General features: G+C 59.9%; 2 protein-coding genes across 4 annotated transcripts in view; both read right to left on the bottom strand.

The window, feature by feature from the left end:
• PLEKHA6 (pleckstrin homology domain containing A6) overlaps positions 1 to 8,936 on the bottom strand; it is a 43,155-nt gene extending 34,219 nt beyond the window's left edge. For 2 of the 3 annotated variants that reach the window (XM_027695098.1, XM_027695109.1), the window contains exon 1: positions 8,863 to 8,936. The gene's annotated coding sequence lies outside the window, so the exon portion shown is untranslated. Of the gene's footprint in view, positions 1 to 7,653; positions 7,826 to 8,862 lie in introns of those variants that run through there. The other variant, XM_027695101.1, reaches the window with a different exon arrangement.
• A 10,478-nt stretch (positions 8,937 to 19,414) lies between these two features.
• On the bottom strand, positions 19,415 to 26,608 carry PPP1R15B (protein phosphatase 1 regulatory subunit 15B). The gene is made up of 2 exons (XM_027695275.1): positions 25,097 to 26,608; positions 19,415 to 22,202 (listed from the first exon to the last, which is right to left on the bottom strand). The coding sequence occupies exons 1-2, from the start codon at positions 26,477 to 26,479 to the stop codon at positions 21,990 to 21,992; spliced, it is 1,596 nt and encodes a 531-aa protein (XP_027551076.1). The 5' UTR covers positions 26,480 to 26,608; the 3' UTR covers positions 19,415 to 21,989.
• Between the last annotated feature and the right edge of the window lie 462 nt (positions 26,609 to 27,070).

The following is a 27,070-nucleotide window of genomic DNA, read 5'->3' as shown; positions in this document are numbered from 1 at the left end:
TCCCTGGGAGCGAGCAGGGGGCACCTGGACTTCACCCGGGGCTGGCACACACACCTGAGCCTTCCTTGTCCCTCCTCCTCCTCCTCCTCACTGCCTCTCACCGCATCCGGGGCTGAGCATCCCCCGAGGGGCAACAGCACATCCCAGAGCAGGAGGATGGAAACCCACCCCAGGGAGGGCAGAGCAGCTCCCGGGGTCGCCCCAAAAGAGGGGCTCTGCCCCGGTGCCCGTCCCCTTCTCCTTCCCAGGCGAACTCGGTGCCACCCCATCCGTTCCCAGGATCTCCACACGGGATCTGCCAGCGCGTGGGCATCCCCACCCCCGGCAGAGCCAGCCTGGCCTTTAAAATAGGAGGATTAAAAGAGAAAAAAAAAAAAGAAACACCAAAACACCCCCCCCCTCCACGCGTGTTTGCCTCCCAGCATCCGTGCCAGGCTAAAAATACCTGGCACTCTCTGTTCCGCCGCGGGGCGGAGGGGGATTGAACGGGATTGGAGGTTGGGAGAGGAGCGGGGCACCCACTCGGTGGCACTGGGGGGACACGGGGTCAGGGTGGGGTGGCTGTTCCCCCGGGGTGGTGCGGGAGGAGGGCACGGGGGCCGCGGGTCAGGCGAACGGGACCCTGCCAGCGGGGTGACCGTGCCAGCGGGGACGAGCGGGGGCGAGGCAAGAGGAAATCCCCAAAGAGCCCCGGAGGCAGCGGGGCTGGTGCCAGGAGGGAGTGAAAGGCAGCGCTGAGAGGAGCCGGGGCAGGCTGCCAGGCTGGCACGGGCACTGCGGGCACATGCCACCGCCCGGTGACCCCCAGTGCCACCCGCCGGGAGGGGACGAGCGCGGAGGAGACCCCTCCGAGGACATCCCGCCCCGGATCTCTCCATCCCGCTCGCAGGAGCCGGCACAAGACCCCGCGGAAGGGGCCGGGGCTCGAGGGGCGACCCTGGGGGGCTGCGGGGAGTGGTGAGGGGCAGGGGAAGCCCTCTGAAGTGCAGACGCGCCGCGGGACTGCTGCCTCATTAGAGAGCAATTACCGACTAATTATAGGATGGCAACACCCAAACCCGATCAGGAAATGGGGCTGCTGGGTGCCAGGGAGGGCACGTGTGCACAGGCACACCCCCACCCCCGAAACCTCGGGAGCTCTCCGGAGCAGGGATGGGACACGTCAGACGGAGGCACGGGAGGTCACGGGCTCTAATTCCCACTGGGTTGGCTCCGTGCCTCAGTTTCCCTATTTAAGGCGTCCTGCTCCCTGCCTCTGCCCCAGGGCATCTGACAGCACCAACCTTCCCCTGCACCCCAAAACCACCAGCAGTGGCTCTGCCTCGCTGGAGAGCACCCCCATCCCACCAGCCCCATCCCACCACTGGGATGGGAATCCCAGGATGCCCCCACGGGAATGGGAATTGGGGTCTGTGCTGCTCTGCTGCCCATGAGCACCCTCCTGGGAGCCTGAGCCTGCTCCCAGCAGAGCCAGGGCTTGGTGGCACCTGGACAAGGGGCCACCCTGTCACCCCAGGGACAGGACAGCCCTGCTTTTGGTCACCCCAAAACCCCGTGAGCCCGTGCCAGGACAGCTCCTGGGGGCAGGTGAACTTTACCCGCATAAGTAACATTCCTGCCGGCTCCTGGTTATCTGTGGTGGGCCAGCGTGGGCCTGTCCACAGCCAGGGAGGACACCAAGGACACTGGGGAAGGGGGCAGATGGCTGAGAGCCAGCGGTCAGGGGCAGGAGCCAGACCATTCCCCCTGGCACCCATCCCTGTGCCCCGTGCCCATCCCACACTGCCCATCCTGGGGCACCCTCGGGGGGACAGGGGGATGTTTTGCCCCTGGAGCCTCCCGTGCCAGCCACGGGGACAAGGTCACACCAATAACAGCTGGCAGGGAGGGGCTGCAGGAGGACGGGGAGCAGCAGCACTGGGGGCTGGTGAAGGGCCTGGCATCTCCGGGCACACACGGGGAGAGAGAGACGGGAAACGAGCTCTTTCCTCCCCTCCGGGAACTCATCACCGCGATCGCAGCTGAGCGTTGGAGCCCCGAGGCCCGGGAGTTTGCACCACGTAGCTCCCGAATCCCTCATCTCCCTGACAGGCGGGAGAGCAGCCGGAGCTCCGGGCGGCCCCGGGAAAGGTCACTGCCTTTGCACATCCGCCAAACAGGCGTTTAAAAACCACGACAAAAAAAGGAAGGGGGAAAAACAACAACCCCCCTGTGCTCGCGGGGCAGAGCCGGCAAAGAAAATCGGCCCAGCTGAGGAACCAGGGAACACCCCCCCATCCACGGGACCCCCCCAGCCCCCCGGATTTGGCACACGGGCACCAGGCAGTTGGCTCCAAAACAATCCCACAGAGGCAGATTTCTATCTCCTGATTTGCCTGAGCTTTCTGGGCCCTGAGGGTGCAATCGCCTCTTCAAATTCTCCGGAAGAATAAAGGCTGGAAAATTAGTTTCAGTACATCGAGCAGGCGGCCGGGAGACGAGAGTTTGGGGGTCCTCCTGCCCCCTCTGAGAGTCACCCTGCAAAGGGGGAGCAGAGCTGAGTCCCTGGGGTGTGGGTCCTGGCTGTGGGACCCCTGAGGACAGGGGGGACACGGGGACAAGTGATGGTGACTCCAGGGACTGCGAGGACGTGGGTGAAAAGGAAGAGCAGGATGTGAAGTGGGAGCTGAGCCGCCCCCGGATGCGCTCTCGGCGTGTCAGGGATGCAGAGCTGCCCAATTCCAGCCATGGAATTCCAGCGTGGTGTGGCTGCCTCATCCTGCACCTGCCTGCTGGGTCCTGAGACACACAGAGTCACAACCCTGCCACTGCCAAAGGGTTTTCCACTGCTGGAAGTAGATCCCTGCAAAGCCAGGGAGGAGGGGGATTCACCTCCTGTAACCACAGAGCGGGACAGAGGTGGAGGAGCAGGAGGGGATGAGACACTGGCACTGGAGAATGATGGTGCTGAGCTCACACTGAGCTGCAGCCAGGCCTGTCCTCATCATCCATCCCCACGGAGCCCTTGGAACCCGCTCAGCTCTGGTTGCCATCAGCCCTGGATCCCTGGCACCGCAGCACCCACCACCTGCCACGGCTCAGTGCCCACCACAGAGGGTCCTGGACCTCCCACCCTGACCCTTCAAACCCTCCTGTGTGCCCAGCCCAGGCCGGGGGTGTGCAGCTGCCGGGGGCAGTGCCAGCAGGGTGGAGTTTTCCAGCTGTTCCCCCCCGGCATGCTGTGCCCACACCCCCCCATCCTCACCTGGCACGGAGCACGGCCCCCAGCACCCACCGCACGGCCCGGGCGTGCAGCACCTCCATGCTCCAGGTGCCCCGGGATGAGGGATGAGCACAGGGCTCATCCCCCCGGCTGCTGTGGGACCGGCCCAGCAGGGCTGGCAGGCGGCCGGTGCTGCCAGACTGGTCCTGGCTGTTCTGCCGGGAGCCCGACCCACGGCACAGCATTCCCGGCTCTCCGGGACAGCGGCGCTCCCGCCCCGGCTGCGCACGGAGAGGCCTCTCCCGCTCAGCCCAGCCCGTGCTGGCGCTCCCACCGTGCCACGGAGGCATCCAGCAGCCACACACCTCTTCCCAACACGGTGCCCTTCCCTGGGTGCGAGGTCCAGGCCTCGGTGCCGCCGAGCTGCCGGAGCCGCTGCTGGCGTTACGTAAGGAATGCTCAGAGCTCCGTGTTCCCGATGGCTGCAGGCAGGAGGAGAGCAACAACAGCCTCTCGCTGCTCAGCAGGAACACACACGGCCCTGCTGGCGGCAGGAACACGGGTGCCGGAGCAGCGGGAGGATGCGGGAGGATGTGGGAAGGAGCAGGAGGATGCAGGAGGATTCTCTCTGCTTGGTCACCGCCACGACAAGCCCAGTCCCAGTCCCCAACTCCAGTCACCCAGGGACGTGGACACGAGCACGGGGAGGGATGGTACATGGGATGCTGAGCCCGGATCCTGCCTCCCTGCTCCGAGAACAAAGGGCTGCGCTGAAAAGGCTCCAGCGGCTGCGGAATCACCGGCGGGACTCGGGGGCTCGGAGCAGCTGCGCAGCCACCGCGTCCCCCAGCGCAGGGGTGGGAGCTCCTCTGATCCTCTGGGGCTCTGAGAAACCTCCAGGCTGCCCCACTGTGCCAGGCTGGAGCAGCTGGGGAGATGGGATTAGTGGGACACGGCCCCGGGGGGGATCATGGACACGGCACAGGGGAGGGATTGTGGACATGGCACAGGGGGATCACCAGCGTGCACAGGGGGATCAGGAACATGGCACGGGGGGATCATGGAAATGGCACAGGGAGATCATGAAATTGCACGGAGGGATTATGGAAATGGCACAGGGGGATCATGGACACGGCCCAGAGGGATCATGGACATGGAACATCACCAACCCGACGGCTGCTCGGAGAGGGGCATCTGTCACCAGGCAGCCACGCACACACAAAAGGCCTCTCATTATCCCCTAATTAGTGCCTTGCCAGCTCCTGCAATTAACACCCATGTGAGAGGCTGTTGTTGAGGTAAACAGAGGGTTAGAAGCACCCTGGAGAGCAGGGGGGGACTCTGGCAGGGTGCAGACCACCCATGGGCACACCCAGAGGGAAAGGAGACCCTCCTGCTGAGTCCAAAGGGTCCAACCAAACTCCTGAGCCTCCCTGGTTGCTCTGGGAGAGCTGGATGGGGCTGGACAGGGCCCTCTCGGCCTCAGTGAGAGTGTGGCAGTGGCAGGACCTTGCAAGGCTGGTGGCACTGCCCAGGGCATCCCAGAGCATCCCCAGCACCACACGGCAGGGAGCATCCGTGCTCCACGGGGAGAGGGGGAGAGACTTTCATAGGATCATAGTTCGGGTCGGAAAGGACCTTAAAGACCATCTTGTTCCACCTCCTGCCATGGGCAGGGACACCTTCCACTAGACCAAGCCCCGTCCAACCTGGCCTGGAACACTTCCAGGGATGGGGCAGCCACAGCTTCTCTGGGCAACCTGTGCCAGGACCTCACCACCCTCACAGGGAGGAATTTCATCCCAGTATCCCACCTAATCCTGGCCTCTGGCCATGGGAAGCCATTTCCCCTTGTCCTGTCACTCCAGACCCCTGTCCAAGTCCCTCTCCAGCTCTCTTGGAGCCCCTTCAGGCACTGGAAGGAGCTCTAAGGTCTCTTCAGGCTGAACACCCCCAGCTCCCTCAACCTGCCTCCAGAGCAGAGCTGTTCCAGCCCTTGGAGCACCTCCGTGACCTCTGGACTCGCTCCAGCAGCTCCACTTTCTCCCAAAAATCAGCCCATGACTCAGGAGCAGCCGGGGTTGGACTCCAGGCTGCAGGTCCTGCCCCAGAGGTGGCCAAGCCACATGTCCTCGTGCCCAGCCCACGCTGGCCAGGTGTTTATCCGAGTCCTCACCCTTGGAAACATCAAAGGAGTCGCCCAGGTCTTAAATGGCCTTTCTCCGCCTGACCCAGAAACAGGGATCAAGAGCTGCCTCATCCCTTAATTGAGAAGTTGGTGACTTTGAATCTTTATTAAAGAGCTTTAGTGAATTCACAGATTAAGGGCACAACCGGCCACTGCCACCATCCAACCTGATTCCCTGGATCCAACCTGATTCCCTGCATGCCAGGGCTGGAGCCACCTCACCCCGCAGCCGCTGCTGGGGAGCCCTCGCCGGGCTCCAAACAGGCTTGGAATGGGCTCCCCGTGCTGCTGCCACCGAGTGAAAACTGAAACCAAACCCAATCCACGCTGAAAAACAACAGCCTGCCTGCACTGAAAGACCCATTCCCGGGGCGTTTTCCAGCTTGGGATGGTGGAAGGAGCAGGCAGGGCTGGGGGGTGGGACACAGAACGCATCCCCCCTCCCTCTCTCTGCAGGTTTCCAGCTGCCTGTGCCACATGCAGGGGGGGCTGCTCTCCAGCAGCGCCAGGAAAACAGGGATGTTTGGGAGCAGAGGGCTGGCAGGGCACGAGGTATCCACCTCCCCGTGGGGCAGCGGGCAGGGGCTGCCTGCGGACCAGGAGTTCCCTGGGTGGGTGTAGGGCTGAGAATCCCGGGGAGGAACGAGGCTGGAGAGGAGACAGCACATTCCTTGATGCACTGTTCCTGCCTGCTGCGGATTATCATGTTTCCAGCTAAGGAAAACAGGAGTGGGGGATGCTACTACTGACGCCTGAGAGAGAGAGAGAAGCGGTGACGGAGCCGGGGCCGCGCTTTCCCCGCCAGCCCGCAAAGCCGGCCAGGAGAAATCCCCGGCCCGGCTGATTCCCGGGGGCACAGATGGAGCAGGAGACAACCCACGGCCCTGCCCGGCTGCTGCTGCGACGGGTTCAAAAGGCCTCGGGGGGATTAAACCCCTCGCTGCCCATCTGGGGCGGTGTTTGTGCCCGATGCCAGGCCTGGCTGCGGGGCGGGGGTGTGAACACACACGTGGGAAAACACACACACAGTGAAAACACACACACACAGTGAAAACACACACACACACGCTCAGCCCATGGCACGGTGACCCGTGGCCGGGGTGATGCTGGTGTCCCCTCCCCAGGGCAGGGAGCATGGTCACGGTCACTGGTGCCCTCACAGCAGTTGGCACCCGGCGCAGCCGCCTCGCCCCGGCAGTGCCAGCCATGGAGCTCACCCTCCTGCCCATCCCTCCTCTCCCTCATCCTCGCCAGCCCAGCGGCTGCTCCCGCCTGTTTCTATGGGAACTCAGCAGGAAAAACACAGTTCCCAGCAAGGCCAGCGCCGGCCCGGTGCCAGGCGTCACCCTGTCACCGCGTCTGCCAGGGGGACCCCTGTGCCAGGCCCTGCCCGGGAAGGCAGGGACCCCTCCCCACAGCCCCAGTGATGGGGCACTGGGGGCCCAGTGCAGCAGGAGGGGGTCCAAGGCTCACCAGGGTCCCTGGTAAGGGCTGGGGGTGCAGAGGCTGCTCCCCTGGCAGGCTCTGCCCAGGGCACACACAGCCAGGCCAGAGGGGCCTGGCTTTGGGCTTCCCATGGGATTTTTAGCAGATATCCAGGAATTCTAATGCCTCGGCCACCTCCTCCTCTCTGGGAGTCCTAATCCTGGCTCTGGGTCCCTGGGGGGGTGGCTCGGGGTGGGTGACAGCACCGGGTGTCCCCAAAGCCACAGCGCTGCCGGGGAGGAGGGAAAGAGCTCCCATGGGAAGCCTCGTCCTCCCCCAGCAGGGCAAAGGGGACAAGAGGGACCGGTACAGGTTGGAGCAGGACAGGAGCTCTCCTTCCCGATGAGGTAATGCCAGCGGGGCTCAGGGGAGGGAACGGGAGCAGCCACACGCACACGGAGCCCGGCGAGCGCACACGTGAGCACACGCGTGTGCACGGCCCCGCAGCGCGGGACCAGCTGGGGGCTTGGAGCCGGGGATGCAGAGTGGGATGCACAGTGGGATGCACGATGGGATTTGCAACAGGATGCGCTGTGGGATGCACAGGAGGATGCACAGCGGGGATGCAAACGCTCCTGACGCGCAGAAGTGGGAGAAGCCGCCCGGTGCTGCCGATTCCGGCGCTGCCGATTCCGGCTGCGGCGCCGCAGCCTCGCCTGCCCGGGGGGACCATTCCCGCAGCAAATGCCACCCCGGCTCCCTCCGTTCCCGGCCTCCTCGCTCCCCTCCTCACCCCGGGATGGCCGCGCACACCCCCCTTTCGCAGCTCCCCTCTCACCTCCCCGCACGCAGGGATTACGGAGCGGCTCCCGCGGCCATCTGGAGCGGGGGCTCGGCCCCCCCTGCACCCAAGGGACCGCGGCACGTCACGGGGGGGATGGCGGGGCCAGGTGGATCACACTGAGCACAGGACTCAGCCCTCCCACCCCGCAGCCCTCGGAGGGCGGCAAAGACCCCGCGCAGAGGTGATGGAGGGGCCGGACCTCCCCCACCCCCTCCCATCGTGCACGGGGGTCCCGCGGCCGGCGCTGGGGTCCCCCCCCCCGAGCCCCGCCGGAGGGCGGCCGGTCCAGCCCCTTCCGCTGGGGTTTAATAGACTGGTGGCGTATTAACATGCCCCATCATGTGATGAATCAGCCCCTGTTCCCTCAGATCTCGCAGCGGCGCAACAAAGCTGCGATTGAGGGCTCAGGGCAGCGGCTGCGGCTCGCGCGTCTCCGGCACTGCCAGACACCCGGGGCAGGGGGGCCCGGGAGCCCCGCACGGCGCAGCAGCACATCCCTTCCTCCCCGCCGAGGAGGAGGAGGAGGAGGAGGAGGAGGACGGCTCTGCGCTCTCAGTAGGCAGCGAGACGAGCCGCGGAGCCAAGGGAAGGTCTCGGATCCCCGGGAAGCGCCAGACGCGACATCTCGGCTCCATCCATCGCATCCCGTCCCGTGCCCGCAGCAAAGCGCCCGGCGCGGGGGTCCGGCCGCGCACGCGGGGCTGGGGGGTCCGGCCCATCCGAGCCCCCCCCCGGCACCAGCCCGGGGTTTGGGGGTGCTGAAACAGGGCCCCAAGGGATGGGTCCTGTCCAGACACTGTTCTGCCCGTGTGTGGAGCCGGGTCCAGCCTGAGGGGTCCAAACCGAGGGGGTCCCAGCCCGCAGGTGGGGGGGTCCGGGGGCACAGACCAGCGCGCAGCACACAAACACACGGTGGGGACAGCTCGGGGGGGTCCCCACTTCTCACCGAAAGCTCGGCAGGAGGAGCAGGGGGTCCGGGGGGACCCTGGGGGGTGCAGGGGGTGCTGACCCCCACACCACACCCTGCTCTGCCCACAGGGCCGGAGCACAGACACCCCCCTTTTCCCCAAGAGAGCCCCCCCTGCCCAGCTCGCTCCCCCCACGCGATGAGGGGATGCGCTCCCTGCAGCGCCTGGGAGAAGGAGGAGGAGGAGGAAGAGGAGGAGGAGGAGGAAGGAAGGGAGCCGCGCCGGAGGCACTCACCGTGCGGGGCGGGCAGCGGCCGGTTCCCCCCGCGCTGCCTACGGGCGCAGCATCCTCCCGGCCACCCCGAGCCCCGAGCCGGAGCGGGAGCCGGAGCCGCAGCCGGAGCTGGGCATGCTCGGGGGCCACCGAGCGGCACGTGACGCCGGGCTGGCACCGAGCACGGCGGGGGGGCCGCGCCGCCCCCACCGCCCCCCGCCTCAGCATCCCCCCGGGGGGACCGCACAGACCCTCCCCGTGCCCCACCGGGGGCACCCGCGACCCCGCGAGGGGGGCTGGACCACGTTCCCCTCACCCCCGCACACCCCCACAACACCCCCCCCAGCTTCCCTGGGGAGCAGCCGGGATCGCGTTCCACCCTCCCTGTGGCACCCCGGAATCGGGGGGACAGCCTGGAACACGCTCCCCTCTGCACCCCGGAGTCAGGGGGCAGCTGGGATGGTGCTGCCCCCACATCCCAGCACTGGGGGGGGGGCAGCTGGAAGAGATCCCCCCCTCCCTGCGTCCCGTCATCAGGACTGTGCACCCTCCTGCATCTCAACAGGGGGACAGCCTGGACCACGCTCCCCTCTGCATCCCAGCATCTCCTGGGACAGCCTGGACCACGCTCCCTCCCCACAGCCCAGAACGGAGGGAGCAGCCGGGACTGCACATCCCACTGCATCCCTGGGGAAGCAGCCGGGCCCCTGTTCCCCCCCTCCATCCTGCATCCCTCAGGACAGGGAAGCTCATTTGTTCCCAGGCACGTCGTGGAACCCTCTGCAGCGGGTCAGGCAGCAATCCCAGACTCTGCATCCCAGGATTGCTGCCTGCAGGGAGAGGATGCAGAGGATGGGCAGCAAGAGAGCTCCCAGCAGCCACAGCACCCCTGGAGCACAAAGGCCACCCCTCGCTCCCCCGGGCCCTGCTGAGGGTCACTGATGGCACAGATGGGGCTGGCAGGACCTGCCCCAGCCCTGCTCAGGCCCCCAGCCCTGGCCTGGTGGCAGGGTGGCTCCCAGAGCTGGGCACAGAGGCACTGGGACTGCAGCCCTACAGCAATGGCACCGTGCCCTGATCCATGGCACTGCCCTGATCCATGGCACTGCCCTACTTCTGCCTGTCGGAGCTGCTGGGCCCACGGTGGGACCCTGCCTGCACCCAGTGGGGCCCTGCCTGCACCCACCTCGAGCTCAGACCCCTGAGGGCCCTCCCATCCTCCCCACTGAGCTGGTGGGGGGACACAGGGGCTCTCCTGGAAGGAAAAGCCGGCGGCTGCCCTTGATCCCATAATCCCCCCAGCTGGACATTAGGGGCTGGGCAGGGGGTGGCTTTCACTGCATGCTCTGCCTCCTGCGTCCCCCACAGTGGTGGGTGAGACCCTCCCTCCCTGCCAGCCCACAGCAGGACCCCTGTACCCCCAAAGTTACAGCTGCCCCCTCTCCAAGGCCACTGTCCCCGGTCATTCCCCTGCTCCGTGGAAATCAGGGATCCACTGGGGCAGCTCTACCCCCACTGCCCTCCTGCCACTCAGGAGCCCCCTGAGAGCTGAAAAACAGCTCTGGAAGCTTGTGAGCAACTGGGGAGCTCTTGGGGGAGCCCCCTCATCCTCTCCCGGCAGGCTGAGCACCCCCAGCCAGTTTGGGGGCCGGGTATTCCCTTCTCCCTTACACAGCACGAGGCACAGGGCGCTGCTGGAGCAGCTCCCAGCCCGAAGGCACAGACACAGCAGGGCCTTTCCTTCTGCTGGCAGAGCTGGGGGTAGGTTTGGGGTGGAAAAGATCCCTTTTTCCAGCAGTGCTTCCCATGGAAGCACCTGGACAGGGCTCAGGGATTGGGTGCTGCCCTTCCACACTCCAGGCTGGCACAGGTGGGAGGGAGCCCAGCATCACATGGAGCCAGTGGTTCCCTTATCCACAGCTGGGCCCTGGCACCACCGTGCCAGCCTCTGGGGCACAGGGGCCACCACTTGGTCCCCTAAGCCGTGATGGCTCAGGTGGGGCTGGCAGGACCCTTCTCCAGCCCTGATCCAGTGGCAGCCCCGCTCCCTGCTCCATTCCCAGGAGCTGTGGTGCTCAGGGAAGGTGATCCCTGCCCAGGGGGAGCAGGGCAGACGTGCTGCAGGCACACAGAGCTCCAACCTGAGCAGGAGGGTCACAGGGCAGCCCCACTCTGCGCCACGGCTGTGGCTGCACGATCTGAGCATGGGGCTGACTCAAGGACACCTTGTCTCTGCTCCCAGATTAGACTGGATAATCCCGGTGCTTTGCTCCAGCCCCCAGCCCGCCCGCCTCGGGATCTTTGCTCTCGCCGGGTTTACAACCGTCTGGGCACACAGGGGAACCTCCGGCAGCCAGATAGGGACGGGCTCAAAGATCCCGCCTGGAACACCCCCAGCCGGCAGCAGCCGGAGCACAGCCCGCAGCTCGGCCTGTCTAGACACCACATCACCCCGCCAGGGCCCGGCTCCGGCGCTGCGGGCAAGGAGGGGGCAAGAGGGAATGGGAGACAACCCCCCGGGATGAACCGGGAGCAGCCCCCGGGGCTGGATCCTCCCTGGGTTACGCTCGGCGCAGCCAGCACAGCCTGCTCCGTGCTCTGCCCCGGGGACCCCCGGCGTCACCCACCCCCTCCCAGGGCTGCAGGGCACCCCAGAAAGCCCCCCCGGGCTCCGGGGATGTTCCCCCGAGGGATGACGTGGGATGGGGGGGGCTTGGCTGGTTCGCCCACACCCCCCTGGAGCTCCCAGAGCCCTCAGAGGAGAGTTTTGCATCCGGAACAGGGACTCGGCACAGGAGCCTGTGCAGGGACGGGGTGGGATTCACCTGCCCCGGCAGCCCCAAGGGTAGGACAGACCCTAAAGCCGGGTCTGGGCCCTGCTAAGCCCTGCAAAGACCAGCCCAGGTAATCCCTGCAAGGACCAGCCTCCTCCCGGGATGCAAAGGTTCTCGGGAGCAGGAGGCAGGAGCTTCTCCCCCCCCAGGCCCTCCCCACTTACTTGATGAAGTAGAGGCCCCCGTGCATCGTGGTGTCCACCTCCCAGCCTCGGGGCAGCCCTGCAAGGACAGGGCAGAGCCAGGGGTCACCCTCCTCGCCCCACACGGCCCCTGCCCTCCCTGCCAGACCTGCTGTGGGTGTTGGGGGCTGCACTGGAGCAATGCCCAGTGTCCCACCGAGGCTTCCCTTCACTGGGAGGCCCCCACAGAGGGACCCCCCCGGGAAAGGCAGCACTGGAGAAGGGCAGGAGTGCGTGGGCAGGGAGTTGAGGGGCGATCATGACCCTCGTGGGGTGCTGTGTCCTGCTGTGATGGACTCTCACACGCTCACACTGCAATTCCAAAGCCGTTTGTGTCCCCTCCCCATTGGCAACAGGTCTCAGAGGCCACAAGGAGCCTCTGTAGAAGGGAAGAGCCCCCCCAGGAATCTCTCCAGCTGGAAACCCCGTGCTGGAGAGACGCAGCATCACCTCCCACATCACTCCAAGTGCCCCCAGCCCTCCCCAGCACACGGCAGCTCCCGCTGGCTCAGCTTTCTGGGGTCTCCCATTGCATTTCTGGAGGGTTTCACCCCACACCTCCAGCTCCTGGTCACCCCATCCCTTACCAGCACAGGAGAAATGCCCACTCTGGATGGAGTAGCCCGTGCCGGGGTGCACCCAGCTCGTGGACTTGGTGTCGTCGCTGTGGGAGGGAAGGAGAGGGGCCGTCAGCACCCGCGGGGGCCCAGGAGCCCCCTCCCGTCCCCAGGGAAGGGTCATTGCAACACAGGTGATTCTTCCAGCGAAAGGAATGCAAGGACTGGATTTTAGGGCCAGAGAGGAGCAGCATCCACCAGGGTGGGACAGCCCCAAAAAGAGAGAAGTGGGGGGAAAGCAGAGGCGTGCAGAGCTCTGCAGAAGGAAGGGGACCCCTTGTTTCCACCCCAAACTAAACCCTGCGCCCCCTGCAGCCCCCCCCGCCCCCCCCCCCCCCCCCCCCCCCCCCCAAAATGTCACCCCATCGCCATCCCACCCCATTCCCACCCCACCCCGGTGCCGGGCGGGACGTACTCGATGAAGAAGACGCGCCCGTCCCCGCACACGCCGTAGGTCCACCTGCCCGGCAGGTCCAGCCAGTCGATGTCATCCCCCATGGGGGTGGCACTGGGGGGCTCCGGGCTGGGACAGCGCCCGGCTCGGGAAGCGCCGAACGACTCCCAGCCCTGCCTCCCCAGGAGCGAACACTCGCTCGGCTCAGACCTTCCACCCAGGCTCTGTTTGCTGCAAATAACCCGGGAGGGAGGGAAAAGGGAAGAAAAAAAAATTCCCAACCAGCCCCATGGAGTTTAACCCCCTCGGAGCCGGGCTGCCACCCTGCCTGCGAGGAGCTGAGGGCACCCTCCCAGCTCTCCTGATGACTCTGCAGGGCCAGCCCGTCACAGCTTCCTCCACTGCCTACTCGGGGTAATTACCATCCATTAACTCAAGGTGAGTAATTATGGAGTCGTTACTTCCCTCTCCTGTTCGTTTTAAACAATGTCAGATTCTTCTGCCCCGTCTGATCTGGCGGCCAAGCCGTATGTAGGGCACCCTGATGATTATCTGCGGCACTTTGGGAGCTGCCCAGTGGGTATTTTCTCTCTGCCGGTGCTTAGCCGTCAATTAAATGTCTTTCAAGGGGAAAGGTGGGGTCTGGGAGGCACCGGGGCTGCTGAATGAAAGAGGCAATTGCCCTCTTGTCTCAGCGGCGCCTTTGCAAAGCTTCTCGTGGCACCAGGAGGAAGAGGCTGGTTCAGGAGGGGCCTGAGAGCGAAAAAGAAGGAGCTGGTTCCCAAAGCAGAATCAGAAAGGTTGGAAGGGACCTCCAAGGTCGAGTTCAACCTTTGCCCAAGCACTGAAGCACATGGCAGAGGAAGGGGCTTGTCCTGCTGAGCCGAAGCTCAGTCCCCACATCAGAGCAGTTCCCCTGCCAGGATTTGGGGAAACCAGTTCCCCGAAAGCTTTTCCTGCAGTTCTTTGAAGCACCGGGTGAGAAAAACACGTCTGGTTAGTCCCGGGGAGCCCATTGGGAGAGCACCCCATGGGACCCTGGCCATGCCACAGCGCTGGGCTTTGGCTCACCCGGAGAAGCTCCTTTCCCTGGGAGAAACCCGGCTGCAAATCCATGGGCCAAGCTGCCACCCTGCCCATGGATGGGAGCACCTGCTCAGACCCCCACACCTGCACACTCGGAGCCTGACTCACCAGGAGCGTTTTGGAAGGTGGATTGGGCTGGGGTTTGGGCTGACTGGGGCTGGCCCCGGTCCAGGGTCACACCGGGGACTCACCACCCTTATCTTGTGACCATCCCTGACCCCGCTGCTGAGCAAACCTCAACCAGCACCCACCCGACTCACGCCCGGCCACGGGAGCTCCCGATGTGCCCCGAGATTGGGGAGGTCACGGAATCACCCCGGGGAGGTGCTGCTGCTTCCACCCCACCTCTGCTCTGTGGAGGCCACGCTCCAGAGCCAAGGAATCCCGTGGGCAAACCTCGGGAGCACACCAGCAGCTCCCCGTGGTGCTGCTCCGTCCCAGGGCAGCGCCAAACCCGTGGAAGAATCTCCCACATCCACCTTTGGCATCGTGGTTTTTGGGGAGTCTCCAGAGCCAGCCCTGGCTGGAGATGGTTTGTGGCACGTGTGGGCTCAGGGCAGGGATGGTTTGATAAAGTCAGACCCAGCAGGAGGCTGTTCCTGAGCTGCCCTAATCCTATTTCGGTGCTGGGGAGGCTCTGTGGGGATAACAACGGAGCTCCCGGGATATGGCACTGCAGGGATAACCACGGAGCTCCTGGGATATGGCACTGCAGGGATAACCACTGAGTTCCTGGGATATGGCACTGCAGGGATAACCATGGAGTTCCTGGGAACAGTGGCTCCTCAGCCCCCCCCTGCCCCTGCAGTGGCTCAGGGTTGGGGTTTTCTTCACAGAATCATGGAATGTCCTGAGCTGGAAGGGACCCACCAGGATCAAAGTCCAACTGCTGGCCCTGCACAGGACACCCCAAAATCCCCCCCTGTCCCTGAGGGCGTTGTCCAAACCCTCCTGGAGCTCTGGCAGCCTTGGGGCTGCCCTGGGGAGCCTGGTCAGTGCCCCACCACCTCTGGGGGAAGAACCTTCTCCAGAACCCAATATTTTGTCCCTGTAGTGCTGTGTCAGGAGCTCCCTGTGCCCCGTCCTCACCTTCTAGCCCAAGGCTAAACCTTTCCAATTATCCAGAATATCCTCACAGGAACCTCCAGGGAATGTGGGATCAGGGGCCATTCCAGGTGAGTTCAGCTGATCCTGAAAGATTTCCTTCCTTCTCTAGTAACCCCCAGGGAGGGATGCATTTCCCTGACCATGCATATTCCCAGAGTCCCCCTCACTTCTCCATGGGAATTACTGGGAATGGACTCATCAGACACATTGGGAAGGAGAAGGAATGATTCACACTGAGGTTCTTGGAGGGCTTTGTAGGACCTTCAGCCAACAACCCCGAGCAGCTCCAGGCTCTCTCCTGCCAGGTAAATAAATCAGCTTTTATTGCTTTCCACAAGGGAATTTTTGCTCCCCCTATTTCCTTCTATCTTAATCCAATGGAAATTCAAAGGGGAAATACCAGCAGGGCTTTTTTGTTTTCATTTGGTTTAAAGTCCTTTTAAAAGCTCCCTGTTCACAACCAGCCAGGTTGGGGAGGAAGGGGGACAGCAAGAGGCACTCACTGAGGCTTTCCTTGCAAAACCACCCGGATTCCCTGTTCCTGAAGATTCCCAGGGAGGCTCCCACAGGACTGGGCACCACCACCTCCCCCTGTGCACCGTGTCCTTCCTTTAGCAGGGGTATGGGGGAATCCCAGAACAGTTTGGGTGAGAAGGGACCCTAAAACTCATCTCATTCCACCCCCTGCCATGGGCAGGGACACCTTCCAGTGGACCAGGCTGCTCCAAGCCCCATCCAACCTGGCCTTGGACACGGATGCTGGTTTAGGCAGGATTTTGCTCCCAAAGTTCCAGGAGCAGCCACCTCCTCCTCCTCCTCCTCCTCCTCCATCCCCACAGCGCTGAGCCTTTGCCCGGGGCCGCGCTTGGGACCACGTGGAGAACAAAGGGCGGAGGGAGGGAAACACGCGGAAAAAGGGAGGGAAACACGCGGAAAAAAGGGCCGTGCGGGGTGACAGGACCCGGCTGCGGGCAGGGAGGACACCCGGTGACCTCCCTGCCAGGGCAGCGCACCCGGCCGGGGACGTGTCCTGCCGGAGCCCAGCGGGTCACGCAGCAGGAATGTCACCGAACCGGGCGCTCCCGCGCACAAAGGGAGGGTTGTTGCGCTCGCCTTGGGTTTGCCCATCCCAGAACTCATCCAGGGCAAGGCGGAGGAGCACCTGGGAGGGTGGGAGGGGTGGGAGGGATGGGAGGGACGGGGGGGGACAGCCAGGGACACCCTCGGCGGGGTGGCGGCCCCGGCAGCGCCGCTGGCTGTGCGTACCCTCTGCCGCACAGTTCTGGCACCATCTCCTGGACAAAAGCGTCCCAGGAATAACACCGGGAATGCAGCTGCAGGATGGGGGCGTGGAGGGGGGCAGGTGCTTCAGCCGAGCCCAAGTGATGCCCCCTGAGATGTGCGTTGTCCCCCTCCCCACCACAGAGTCATGGAATGGTTTGGGAGGGACCTTAAAGATCTCCCAGTGCCACCTCATTCCATGGGCAGGGACACCTTCCACTGGCCCAGGTTGCTCCAACCTGGCCTTGGACACTTCCAGGGATGGGGCACCCCGTGCCAGGGCCTCGCCACCCTCACCAGACCACGGCCTGACCCTGTAACTTCCCTCTGTCCTCCCCTCCCTCCACACTCATCCCATCCACCCGCTCCGAGGTCCCAGCCGGGCGTCCATATGGGGACACAACGGCCACCCCACCACGGTGCCCCACAATCCCGGGATCTCTGCTCCCTCTTGGCTTTCCCAGAGCCCAGGGGTGACCCCGGTGGCAGAGCTGCTCAGCACAAGCACTCCTTGCCCCGTGGGCTTTACGTCCAGTTGTGAACTGCTCGTCATGTGCCGGATGGTGCCAGGGAACGGCCGCTGCCGGGGGCTGCTCCTTCCCGGCTGGAATGCCAGACTGGGAGCAGATGTTTAACAGCCTCTTATCACCAGTAACCCCAGTAACACATTTACCAGCAGGCACAGCAACCCCAGCACTCCCACATCCAGCCCGGAACTCCAAAGCCTGGTTTCCATAGCTCCCGGAATCCGGCGTGGAGAGATGCCAGCAAAACATCCCTCCGGCTCGGGAGCTGGAGTCTTTTTAACCTGCCCCGCTTCCCCCTTTGCCAGAACCTTGTTCCACCTCAGACCTGGCCTGAATTACCTCAGGAACACGGAACAGCCCGGCCCCAGACGTGGGGAGCATGACAAGGAACGGGAAGAGGTGCTGAATCCAAATGTCCCGCTGGGTCTTTGTTTCTTCCCAGCACAAAGGCCTTTCTCTTCCCAGAGACCTGGGCCTGTATCCCAGTATCCCAATGTCCTGGCTGCTGGCTCCAAGGGCTGTGCTTTGCATGCAGAAAGGGGATGGTTGGCACCAGTTTTCCATTCCTGATGAGGTGCCTTTTCTCTTGGGATGAGGAAGGAAGCAGGGATGAGGAGGAAAGCAGGGATGGAGAAGGAAGCAGGGCTGAGGAAGGAAGCAGGCTGGTGCTTCCCACAGGCCACGGAGCAGCTCACACTGGGCTCTCCAGAGCAGTTTAAACACGCTGCTTCCACCACCCAAATCCCACAAACCCATCCAGCATCAGAGCCCTGTTTTCCAAGCGGGATCTTTCTTGGCTCTGGAGCATCAGTGGCAGGTGCCTTCCCTGCACAGGTCTTTAGGCTTGGCTTAAGGTACAACTCCAACTGCATCCAGCAGGAATTTATCCCCAGCAGCTTCCCTGCACTACCTGGTGGGAAATTTCAAGCCAGGTTTGTCTTGGAATCAGTGAATTGTGCCGAGAAAAACCTCCTTTGGCACAGCTGCTGGGACATTCCGAGCCCATCCTGCCAGAGCCAGATGCTCCACACAGCACATTCCCGCAGCCAGGGATTTTGTTGGATTAAAGAAAGCAGGTTTAGATGGGATATTAGGAAGAAATTCCTCCCTGGGAGGGGGGTGAGGGGCCGGAATGGATTCCCCAGAGAAGCTGGAAGGGTGGGGAAGACGGTTCCTGCATAAGCAAAATGCCGACGCGCCATCCCAAAAATCCAACAGGTACGGGAAGCAACGCCCATCCAAGGGGCAGCTCAGCCGGGGTTTTATCCCAGCATTCCCCAGGGGGCACATGGATGCTCCTCATGGCTCTGACACTTTATACCCTCCACACTAATGCACAGCTTCTGCACGGCTTTATCCCTCCCTGAACACTGGAATAAACCTGGAATTAAATCCCGGTTGGAGCCCATGAGGCCGAGGCCGCACAGCTGGAATGCTGAGCTCTCCCTGGAATCCCTCCTGGAGCCACTCAGTGTCTCTGCCTCCTGAAGAACCTGGTTTCTGCGAGGCCAAAGCAGCTCCCCAGAAGCACCAACGTGCAGAACTCTCCAGTCCCTGGGCCCTGTGGAGAAGGAGGAGCAGCAGAGCGGGAATAATCGGGAATAATCCTCCTCCAGCACAGATAAATCAGCTGAACTCCAACTGCTGAGGGGAGGAAGGAGCTCCAGCAGGATTCCCGTGTTCCAGACGTGCTGCCAGCGCAGGGAGCTGTCCCTCCACACCCACGGGGGGGTCTCTCCAAGCTTTTCCATGGAATGCAGGAACCCCAAGGGCAGGTTTTAGACCCAGCAGGTGACCACGACTTAAAACACACACAAACCCCCCCGGAGCTGGGATGTTCCCCACGTCCACCTTTGCTCAGTACTGCAGGAAGATCCACCTTTTTCCTTGTCTATTCCAGAAGTTTTCCCACCCTGATGCTCTCAGAGAAACCAATCCCTCACTGGGGTGTTTTAGGGATGCCCAGACAAGGTGGAACCCCGGAGGAACACGTGGATTGTGCTGGAAAACGGGAGCAAATCAGTTCCACACTGAGCTTTAGGGAATGAACTGAATAACCCAAACCTTAAAATCCCACCCCAAAACTCACAGGAGCAAATCAATTCCATGCTGAGCTTTAGGGAATGAACTGAACAACCAAAACCTTAAAATCCCACCCCAAAACTCACTCTGGAGGTGTGAGTGGCCTTGGAACTCATTCCTGATTCCAGTGGCAGGATCACACTGCTCCTGGGGACACTGATCCCTGTTCCAGAGGGAGTTGAGGCCACAATCCTGATGCTCCCCCATTCCCTGGGAAGCCCTGGAAAAGCCAATTTGTGCCCCCAGGCACCTCCACCCCCAATTCTGGGGTACAGAGCCCACCCTGGTCCACACAGCACCTCCAGCCTCCTCCTTCCTGCCAGGAATTCTGGCTCCACCCTCAGGAGCCAAAATGAAGGCATTCCCTCTAAAAAACACAAACACACCTTTACACAACAATCAATCCATCCCTGGTTTTTCCAGCCACCCCATGTCCCCCATGAGTCTTTCCAAAGCAACCCAATTATCTTGCAAATATCTTTATTACAATTTACAGATTAGTTCTGAATAGTTTATTATGTACAGAAATAGAACTTTAGATATAAAAACCCAACAAACTCGACACAAATCAAGTAAAATCTGTATAAAGCCAATGCTGAAGGTTTTCTAAGTTTTCTCTAAATTATACAAAAATAAAATCTGCTCATCACAGTTTTGATTTAAAGTCCTACAAGTGTTATTTTTACTGTCTCACCCCAAGCACTGACACATGGACACGGCCTGAACGACCAGTTTAAGGAATTTTCTAGGGAAGAAAGGGTGACACCGAGTTCTAAAAGATGTTTATGGTGATGAATTTAGTGTTGATTCCCTCTCACCTTACACTGGATCCTTGGAAAACGTGAGGTTGGAGCAGTGGAAAAGCTCACCTGAGCAGGTGGGAGTGCTGGACACACTTCAGGATGGGGAAAAGCCATTTTTCCAATGTTTAAGCACTTTGGGAGCAGCAGTTGTTGATCTAATTTACACATAATTTATCAATTCTGTTTGTTCCCAGGGACAGGTTTTTCCAAGCCTCTGCAAACGTTTGCAGGTGTTCGTTCCCACCACTCCAAAGCTTCTCACAAAGCACCAATAAAACGAGTCGCCCACGAAAAACTGAAGCACCAAGTTCTCCAAGATCAAAGAAATTGGGAAATTCATGGAAAAAACGACTGTAGTGTGACTTGCCAGGAGCAGCAGGTTTGTACTGATCAGCCACACTGACCATAAATCAACAAATCTCCTCTAATTCCACGTTTATCACCCCTTTTCCCTAAGCTAAAAAGCAGATCCAACATGAGACAGCAAAACGAGCTCCTAGAAATTCCCAGATAATTTCCCAGGATTTGAGGGCCTGATCAGAATTTACAATTTCACGGCTGAAAGTTTTTTGTAGGAAAAGAGAATCCAATTTTTTGAGGGGGGGAAGGAAAACAAGGTTGCTGCATTGCCTTCATGCAGCCCCTCTGGAATGCTGCAGGAATTGTTGGCTGGATTTGAAGCTCACACAGCTCTCCTGCAATTCAGTGAATCCTCTGAATTTTCTAAGTGCAACACAGCAAATCAATTTTATAAAAACTCACAAGTGCAAGGAGATTAAAGCACGAATCCAAAAAACTCTGAAATTTTTCAGTCAGAATTAAGACCTGGCCCAAATGACCCCCCAGTAAAGCAGAAAGTGAAACTTCTCCCTCCAGGGAGCTGCGATTTTTTCTTGCAAATTAAAAATTGAAACGATTCATCACAAATTTAAAGTACTTTTAAGGTTTCTCCCCTACAAAAGGGAAACGATTCTGCTCAGCTGAACAAACCAAGCAGCAACTCGGTTATTTTTTTCACCCAACTTTGTGCAAACAGACAGGAATTATTCCATTTTTGGGGTCTGGGTGACCTCACACCTGCTTGGCCAACAGGTCCAAACACCCCCCTCCAACAGTGCTGCTCTTTATTTTAACTGAACTAATTCAATATTTGAAGTTAGGAATGTAAATAAGGAGTGCTGTCCTTCCACCAAGGAGCTCAGCTTTCCAAAGGTGGAATGTTGTTTGTCCCAGGTGACCCAGTGCAGACACACAGAGTGTTAATACTGGCTTTTGGCAAAGAACACGGTGATTTGCTGCCTTCAGATTTCCTCAAATCAGAGATAATTCTCCTTAAAAGTACCAGAACAAGCAGACTGGATACAAGAATCCACCACAATCTCTATTTTAAAGCAGAATTATAGCAAAGTTATTCTTAGATTAAATAAATAATTAGGGACTAGTTCCCTTGCGTGGCTCCCTAAATTCAAACATCACCCACAGCCTCCACGTGTGCCTTGAAGCTTTAATTATTGATTGGGATGAGAAATTTCCCTGCCTTAAAAGGCAAGAAATGTGGTGCACAAGCAGCCAGAACCCTCTGGAATAGTCCTGGATCAAGGTACTATTTAAATAACTCAAACCAAAGGGTCTGTAATGCACCAGAGCTCCCCCAGTGTGCCTGACTGAAATATTGACATCCAAATGCTACAGAAACACTCAAAACACTGGATTCCATGCAAAACTGGGATCTAGAAGGAGGGATTCACACAGTTAAGTCAAAGTTATTAGAGAACAACATGTGAGACTTTTGTACAAGCTGGAGAACGACGAGAAAACACCACAACTCTCGGGAAACTTTAAATCAAAACTGCAATACCAGGGGCTGAGCCCCATAAATATCTCCTTCAAAATAGGTTTTGCTTTTTTTTCAAAGTGCAAAAATCCAACTAAACAGTCACCACTTCCCAACAGACGGCAGACAAGGCATTTTTTTTTGGAATGCATTTCACCTAAAGCAGTCTGGGTGTCAAGTGTTAATCAAAAGGAACGAGGCTGGACCACCCTCACCCTCCAGGATTTTGCCTGGATATCAAAATGGGACACGCAGGGATATTTGTAGGCTGAATACACCAAACTGGGACAATTCCAATCCCACTTCTCTCCCCATTCCAGAATAGCACATGCAGCTGCCACTTGTTGTTTAGGTGTTCATGGGTGTTTTAGGGTCACACAACTACCGGGTGGGGTAAGGTGCTAGAAGAGATCAACCCTCTGGGAAGAGCTTTCCTGGAGTCTGTGGAATACTCTCTGCCTGTGCTCTGGGGTGAAGCAATATCCTATGGCTTCCTCTGTCTCCTGGATCCGTTTCTGGAACCTGCATCCATCTCGTGCCATCTCCTCCCAGGGTCCTTTCCGATCCTCCTCGCTGCTTATGTAATACTCAGTCACTTTTTCAAGGAAGGTGACCTGGAAAAAGCAAGTTATTTAGTAAAGAGTTCACCACTCGTGCAAAAGGAACTTCATATTTGTACGTAGATTGGTTTTTTTTCTTTAACAGAAGTTATTAAACACTTTAAATAGCAGAAAGCCTCAGAAACCTGTTCAGAGAGTAGGTTTAGTGGGATACTGGGAAGGAATTCTTTCCTGTAAGGGGGATGAGGGGCTGGAATGGATTTCCCAGAGAAGCTGTGGCTGCCCCATCCCTGGAAGTGTCCAAGGCCAGGCTGGACAAGGCTTGGAGCAACCTGGGCTAGTGGAAGGTGTCCCTGCCCAGGACAGGGGGTGGCACTGGGTGATCTTTAAGATCCCTTCCCACCCAAACCAGGCCGTGATTCCCTGTTCCTGCCCCATCTCAGCTTTAAAATCAACCTCTCAGCTTTCAAATCAACCAGTTGCTCTCTTGCCTTGACCAAAACAGTGCTCAGCTACTACAGTTACTCAACTGCTGCCCAAGAGGCCCCTCGGAGCCAAGGACACGTCACCCGATGTCCCCTGTGTGGTGACACCCTCGTGACACGGGGCTGTCACCTCACCCAGGGCACACAGGTCACTCCAGGAATGTTAAAGTGCTCCAGGCCAACAGCCTGGATTGCTGGAGATTACACAAGAACGTTTAAAAAAAGGCAGAACCATTGTTGTGTGGAGTAAAGAGTGGTGTGAGTCACCACAGATAAGGAATCACACTCATCCCCCTGTGACTGCAACAACCCCCTGCTTCCAGCTGCTCTGCAATTCCAAGGTGTTGGATCACACAGGGAAATTAGCTCAAAAGTCACAGCACCTTAAAAGGCACGGGAAAACTTTCACTCTTGGCTATTTTTAAGAGATAATCAGCTATTTTAAGAAAATAAAGGGACTTACAGACTCGGGCTCTATACTTGGCAGTGTTTAAACTACGGCTGTAATAAGGATTTAAGTCCTTCTGAGCAAACCCAGCCTGTGTGAGGCTCCTGCTGAACTTTGTGCTGCTCTGCATTATGAAAAGGTGGAAAACTGAAGGATAAACCAGCTGTCAGCACCTCTCACATCGGAGCTAATTCTTGAGGACAAGCACACACTGTCACCACAGACAACTCCTGGAATCAGCAAAACACTTTGAAAGGTACAAAAAACCTGCTGCTCCATTGCTGGGATTTATTAACACAGACCCCTGATTTCACCCCCAGTCCATGATGACACAATGAGGAGTGTGGAGATTGCTGTGCTGCCATCTTCCAGCCTTCCCAGAAAACAGAGATACCAGCTATGGAATCCCAGACTGGTTTGGGTTGGGAGGGACCATAAAGCTCACCCCAGTTCCACCCTGCCCTGGGCAGGGACACCTTCCACTATCCCAGGTTGCTCCAAGTCCCGTCCAACCTGGCCTTGGACACCAAACAACCTCCAGAAACCATCTAATCCTGGTGCAGTGATCCCAAATTTCCCTGGGAGCAGGGCCATCGGATCCACGTGCCCTCACAGCGTGTCCCTGTCCTGCTCCCTCGTGAGGGAAACAAACCCTCCCAGGTTTTATGGCTTTCCAGACACAAATCCTGCACTGTGCCAGACAGGAACAGCCTCCAGCTGGAGGAATGACCTGGAGAATTCCTGGGAACATCTCAGCACTTGCTTGGCTTTCCTGGCCTTAATGAAGCACCTGCTTTAGGAGCTGTTACATCAGCCTTCCCACCTTACAGGGTTTTTACATCAGTCTGAGCCACCCTGGGGCACAACCTCCGGGGCTGTGACGTCAGGGGGAATATTGCAGCCACATCATCCTTCTTTCACCATGGCCTGGCATTGCAGAGCCAAGAATTCCTGCTGCTTCTGCACCCCTGGGACACAGCAAGCCCTGGGCAGGGCCCAGCACTGCTCCCTCACAGTGTTCTTAACCTAAATTAAGGGAGAAACCAAAGGTCTCTGCTGTAAAAGCACTAAAACAAGAATTATACAGGTTTTCTGTTTTGATGACTTGTTACCACGAGCCATTACTCATATAAATGTTTCAGGTATCAACACTCAGACATCACACCTGAAAAACCACCCTGAACCAGCACCACAAAACTGGGGAGAGGATGAATTGCTATTTACCTGCACCCTGGCACAGATATTACAGGGTTTTTAACACCCAAATTCTTCAAAAAACACATTATATTTCCACTTTGGTCTCAAAAGTCCAGTTCCTGAATATATCCCTGTTATAAACAACTGCTGAATTATAATATATAGAATACTCTCTCAAATGGAAATGGGAATATTACCACAATTTGTATGGAAACTTCAGTGGTGAACTGAAGCATGTGTTAACCATATGTCAGCTGCTAATATACATTAATGCCCCTCGACACGTGTGACACACCCAACCCACGTGTGACACATCCCACACGTGCTAAACGAGTTCTTCCTACTCCAGAACACGTAAGAAGCCTGCTCGGGTTACAAAAAAAAATCCTAAAATGTTTAAAACGCTTTCGGTTTAAGGTCCTAAATCACTTTATTAAAATTCCTCCCCACAGAAACTGGTGCTTTCCAGGAAAACACATCACAGCCCTGGAGTTTCTCGGGGAAAAACTGACACCACAGCGCTGGAGTTTCTCTGATGACGACACCACGTTACACCCCAGACTGAGAAGAGAAACCGCATCTTGAAAGGAAAATTGAACTTCAAATCTACAAAAGAAACTTTTCACGAAATTTCCCATCACGTGTCCAGGATGAGGCACAATATTCCAGGGAAATAATTAGCACGTGAGCTCACGGAGGCAGATCTGGAATGTCGGAATGACCTCACCCACTCCGTACTGCTCGGAGCAATGTGGGTTTGTTGTGAGGTTTTTTTTTTTAGCAGCCCCGTAACACACGAATATAAAGCAAAAATATACCTTTTTCCGCTTGGAATTCGCAGCTTTCTCGCCGGACAGAATTCCACGGTGCCCCAAGTCACCGAGCCCGCAGCTGCGTCTCTCCAGCTGTACCCGGCACACAGTGAAGTGCTCGGCAGGGACCGAACTCGGCGTCCCTTTTTTCTCTGCTGTCTGAAAGGCTGCCGTGAAATTTAGGGGGTTATATGGATCGTCCGAGGTACAGAACGAGTTCCAAAGTTTCAAGCTTTCTGCCTCATCCACGCTGCCACAGTCCCACTCGTCCTCCTCTTCAGAACTATGAGCAGAGCCTGAAGAGGACTCTGCCCACGAGTCGTCGTCTTCTTCTTCTTCTTCCTCCTCCTCCTCTTCCACATCCGACATGTCCCTTCCCGGATTGCTGGAAGATGTCTGAATGGTGGCTGTGAAGTTCTGAGGGTCGTAGGGATCCAAACTATAGAAGGAATTCCAGAGGTGAAGCCTCTCCCCGTCCTGGCTGCCGGCGTCTGAGTCCGAGGGAAGCTCTTCGCTGTCGAACCCGTCATCGTCATCATCATCACCATCATCATCCCAGTCCTCCTCACCCTCACTCTCCTCCCCGCTGAAAACTCCCCCGATGATATAATCGATTAATTTATTCGCACACGCAGGTCTGGTCGAAACCGGGAGGTTTTGCTCTGTGTCCGAGTCCTCACCATCCCCTTCAGGCAACGCTTCCTCCTCCTCCTCCTCCTCAGGCGCATCCCGGACCCCCTCCTGCTCCACGGGCTGTCTCCCTGGATCCTCGGGCTGCTCCAGCTGCCCGGCACCGCCCCGCTGGTCCCAGCGCCCCGCAGCTTCCCGGCGAACATCCCTGTGCTGCTGCTCCTCCTCCAGGCTGTGGTAGCCGTGGTCGGGGTCGGGCACGGGCAGGTGCCAGCGCTGGAGGAACGCCAGGCGCTTGCTGCGGAGGAACTCGACCTCGGGCACGGGCTCGGCCCGCAGCGGCTGCGGCAGGTGGCTCTTGCCCTGCTCCATGCCCAGCACGTACCAGTCCACGGCGAGGGCGCTCCGCACCAGCCCGGCCCCCCAAAGCCCCGCCGGGGGCTCCGCGCCGCCCTCCGCCCGCTTCTCCGGGGGCTCCTCGGCCCAGCCCGGCGCGGGCTCCGCCTGGGGCAGCAGCACCAGCGGCGGCGGAGCCTTGGCGGGGCAGAGCGCGGTGCTGAGCGCGGGGCCGGGCAGCAGCCGCTGCAGCAGCGCGGGCAGCGGCGACAGCAGCTGCGACAGCACCCGCAGCCACGAGAAGGGCGGGCTCGCCTGGGACGAGCCGCCGGCGGGAGCCGCGCTGGGCCCCGCCGGCTTCGGCCAGGCCGCGGCCAGGCCCAGCCGGGCCCAGCCGGCGCGTTCGCGTCCGCTGTGCTCCATGGGGCCGTTCAGCGCTGCCAGCGGTGCGGAGGGGTGTGCGAGGCGGCGCTCCGTGGTGGCGCGGCGGGTCTGAGGGCTCGGCGGGCGGCGGGCGGCTCCGGGTCGGGTCTGGGCTCCATCCTGATGCGGCTCCGGGCAGAAAATGGCGGCGCCGCCGCCTCGGCGCTTTCCGCCCACCGCGGAGGGGCGGGGCGGGGCGGGGCCGCCCCCGTGGCCACGCCCGCCTCGCGCCGCCGACGCCCATTGGGCGGTGTCGTTGCGAGCCCGCCCCCTCCCCCCGCGGCCACGCCCCTCCGGGATTGCATCAGCCGGCGGGCCCCGCGCGGCGGCGCCCCCGGTGGCGGAGCGCGGAACTGCAGCGGGGGCGCCCCGAGCGGCCCCTCCCCGCCCGCCGGGAATTCGGGGGGTCCTCGGGGGATCGGGGGGGCATTCCTGGGAAAGGAGCCCCACGGGCAGGCTCCCTGTGCTCCCTGGGGACGACACGTGCCCCCAGACCTTGCGGAGGGCAGAGGTGGGGATAGATGCGCGGGCAGAGGGGCAGGCAGATGTGCAGAGGTGCGGGTGGATTTGCAGGCAGATGTGCAGGCAGAA

The sequence above is a fragment of the Neopelma chrysocephalum genome, unplaced genomic scaffold (assembly GCF_003984885.1).
Source record: "Neopelma chrysocephalum unplaced genomic scaffold, ASM398488v2 Primary Assembly neopelma1_100, whole genome shotgun sequence".
Lineage (NCBI taxonomy): Eukaryota > Metazoa > Chordata > Aves > Passeriformes > Pipridae > Neopelma > Neopelma chrysocephalum.
Note: the sequence above shows the minus strand (reverse complement) of the source record. Positions and strands in the feature narration are given on the sequence as shown.

Bases quoted from the DNA above. Each gene is read 5' to 3' on its own strand.
- PPP1R15B (XM_027695275.1), bottom strand. From the start codon at position 26,479: ATGGAGCACAGCGGACGCGAACGCGCCGGCTGGGCCCGGCTGGGCCTG. The intron at 22,203-25,096 runs GTATATTTTTGC...TGCTTTTTCCAG, and splicing joins CGAATTCCAAGCGGAAAAAG to GTCACCTTCCTTGAAAAAGT.